The 3,099-nt window shown below is 48.3% G+C and overlaps 1 protein-coding gene across 1 annotated transcript; it reads left to right on the top strand.

Moving 5' to 3' along the window:
- Positions 1–327: 327 nt before the first annotated feature.
- Positions 328–2,321, top strand: Hdgfl1 (HDGF like 1). Its single transcript, NM_008232.3, has one exon. The coding sequence runs from the start codon at positions 405–407 to the stop codon at positions 1,254–1,256; it is 852 nt and encodes a 283-aa protein (NP_032258.2). The 5' UTR covers positions 328–404; the 3' UTR covers positions 1,257–2,321.
- The last annotated feature ends 778 nt before the right edge of the window (positions 2,322–3,099 follow it).

The raw sequence follows: 3,099 nt of genomic DNA, 5'->3' as shown, positions 1-3,099 counted from the left end.
GATTATTACACATTTCAGAGAAATATGTTTCCATTTGAATAACTGTGTTTTCTTCCCTCATTACTTCAATCACAGGTTTTCGAAGCTGCGTGGGAATACAACAAAAAGGTCATCTTTATGGCACAGGTGTCTTCAAGATGGAGCCTTGTCACCACAACTGCCATAGGTACCTCTCTTGCTGTTTGCTGTAACATTCAGGTAACCATGGCATCTGGGTTAGGGCTCCATCAGCCATTGGCTCTCAGAGATAATGCCCTCTTTGCAGTGCAACATTCTCAAGAAGGAAGCGTTGCCAGCATCCTCGAGAGGTCCCGCTGCTGCTCATGCGCACTCTACCCAGTGGCCTGAGCAGACGCGGTAGTCAGCTTCCGGTGGCCAAGGAGGGGGCGCCCAGAGCACACGCTATGTCTTGCTTCAGCCGCTCTAAGTACAAGACCGGGGACCTGGTGTTTGCCAAGTTAAAGGGCTATGCCCACTGGCCAGCGAGGATCGAACATGTCGCTGAAGCCAACCGCTACCAGGTGTTCTTCTTCGGGACCCATGAGACCGCCCTGCTGGGTCCCAGGCACCTGTTCCCTTATGAGGAGTCCAAAGAGAAGTTCGGCAAGCCCAACAAGAGGCGCGGCTTCAGCGAGGGGCTGTGGGAGATCGAGCACGACCCTATGGTTGAGGCCTCCTCTAGCCTGTGCTCAGAAGAGGATCAGAGCTACACAGAGGATCCTGGGCTAGCAGAGGAGCCGGAACTAGGACAGGAGCTGGTGCAGGAGCTGGAGCCCGAATTCATGCCTGAGCTGGAGGCAGAACCTGAGATGCCTGAGACCGAGTGTGAACAGGAGCCCGAGCCCCAGCCTGCCTATGACCTGCTGGACGCCGTGGAGGAGCCGGGCCTCACCAAGGCCGAGCCAGGAGATCAGCAAGCCGAGCATGTGCAAGAGAAGCACCCTGAGGTGGAGGCAGAGGCTGAGGCTGAGGCTGAGGCCGAGGCAGAGGCGGAGGCGGAGGCCAAGGCTGAGGTGGAGGAGCCGGGGAGTCTGAAGAGGAGCGCGGAGGATGAAGAGCCTCATTGTCCTCTCAAACGGCCCAGGGAGGCGGCTCCTGGTGCGTTGGAGATGGAGCCTGCTGAAGAGCGCGAGGCTGAGGCCTGCCCCTTCGTGGAGGAGCCTGACCAAGCCCAGGAGCAGCTGCCTCCGTTGGAGGAAGAGGCCACAGAAAAGGCGGTCCAGGGCCTGATTGTTGGAGAAATAGAAGGCCTGTAGTCACGGTGTTTGTAGAAGAGCCCCTTTTACCCGTTCCTGCTGCCACCTGGCTGTGGCTTGGGAAACCCACTAGGGCCCAGTCTTCAACCCAGTCCACCTCTCCTTCATTCATTCGCCTTCTACAAGCCTAAATTCCTGGCATGAGGGGACAGGCCAGTTGACATCAACTTTGTGGCTTAAGTAGTGACCACCCTTCCCACCCTAAACTCTTAGGGGCATTTTGGACCTCTGCCTAGGAACCAGGAGTGAAGAGGGATGGAAGATGAAGAGCAGGGACAACATTCAAAGGTCTGGAAGGAACAGTCTGTAAACTATGGCGATGCTAGTCTACTCCACACCCACCCTGAGTGCCGCCCATAATTCCTTTCAGAGTACTGTAGGTTCGGGGAAAGTGAGACAGCAGTGTCCAGTAAAGATTTTTGTTGTCCCAGTCACTTTCTTTCTTTCTTTTTTTTTTTTTTACAAAAACTTTTGGGGCTCTCAAGTCATAAGATCTGAAAGACTTTGCCCTTTTGGGTTGAAGAGGTGAGACATCCTCTCCACATCTCTTGGGCCACTGAAGGAAACTTCAGCTGCTCCTTTGAATCCACCCTGGAGCCCCAAGCCTTTAGTCATACATATATAACTTAAACATAAGAATACTTTAGAAACTATCTTTATTTTTAAAGGAATTTTACTATATTTATAAAGATCAAACTTTGGTTGCAACTCCTAGTTTTCCTGTGGCCAATCTCATATCCCTTATTGCTTGGGGTTTGATGACCTGCTTGTTGTTAAGGCTTTGCTTTCCTTAAGGTGCTGCAATTTCTATCTGCATGTCAGCACCTGGGCCCCTCAGTGTTGTCACCTACTGCAAAATGTACTCAGAAGTTAAGTGTCCCTTCCCAGCCTCTTCTGTCTCTCCACACCTTTGTACCTGGACCCTCTTGGCCCTGCTCTTTCCCCTTGGGCTCTGATGAAAAAAAAAAAAAAAAAAAAAAAGATAACTATACCTTTGGAGGTTTAAATCGGAGAACCGTAGACTATTTCAGTTTTAGGAAATAAAACCGTTGATCACTTTAAAACAAATCTTTTCAGGCCTTTTCCTTTGATGTCCAAATAATTGAATTTTGAATGTGTTGCTCCTTTTGTAGTGCTAAAAGCAAACACCTCCGGAAAAGGATGTTCTTCTTGAAGAAGCATTTGTTTCTCAATGTCACCACCTTTCACGCCTAAAACAGTTGCTATGACTCACTGGAATGGGTGGACAAAGATTCAAAGGTTTGGATGATAACCTGGTGCTTTTTTTTTTTTTTTTTTTTTTTTTTTTTTTTTTTTTTTTTTTTTGGTTTTTCGAGACAGGGTTTCTCTGTGTAGCCTTGGCTGTCCTGGAACTCACTTTGTAGACCAGGCTGGCCTCAAACTCAGAAATACACCTGCCTCTGCCTCCCAAGTGCTGGGATTAAAGGTGTGTGCCACCATGCCCGGCTTGCATTTCTAATCTAAATGCGTTGTTGTGATTTTTGGATTGGCAAGCCTGGAGAAATGATTGATTCCTTTGCTTACTGTCCCCCTATGTTTTAAATTAACACCATCTAACACATTTGTTATGACGTATAGCTGCTCCACAGTCCTACCTGTAAAAGGATTTAGTATCTGTGCAATATTTGGGACCTTTTGGTGGTTTTGTGCAAATATATGAGGAAATTTAAGTACCCTTAGTCACATGTTGGTGGGTCCAAGGCTCTGCATGAAGGATTGAGAGATCAATAAATCCCAGCCTCCACCTCAAAGGATAACCCTTAACCCATCACAAGCAAGTACCTATATTCCATACTAGTAAAAATCATTTCTGTTAAATTGT

This window comes from Mus musculus, chromosome 13 (genome assembly GCF_000001635.26).
Source record: "Mus musculus strain C57BL/6J chromosome 13, GRCm38.p6 C57BL/6J".
In the NCBI taxonomy this organism is placed as follows: domain Eukaryota; kingdom Metazoa; phylum Chordata; class Mammalia; order Rodentia; family Muridae; genus Mus; species Mus musculus.
This window is presented reverse-complemented; position numbering and strand designations above follow the sequence as displayed.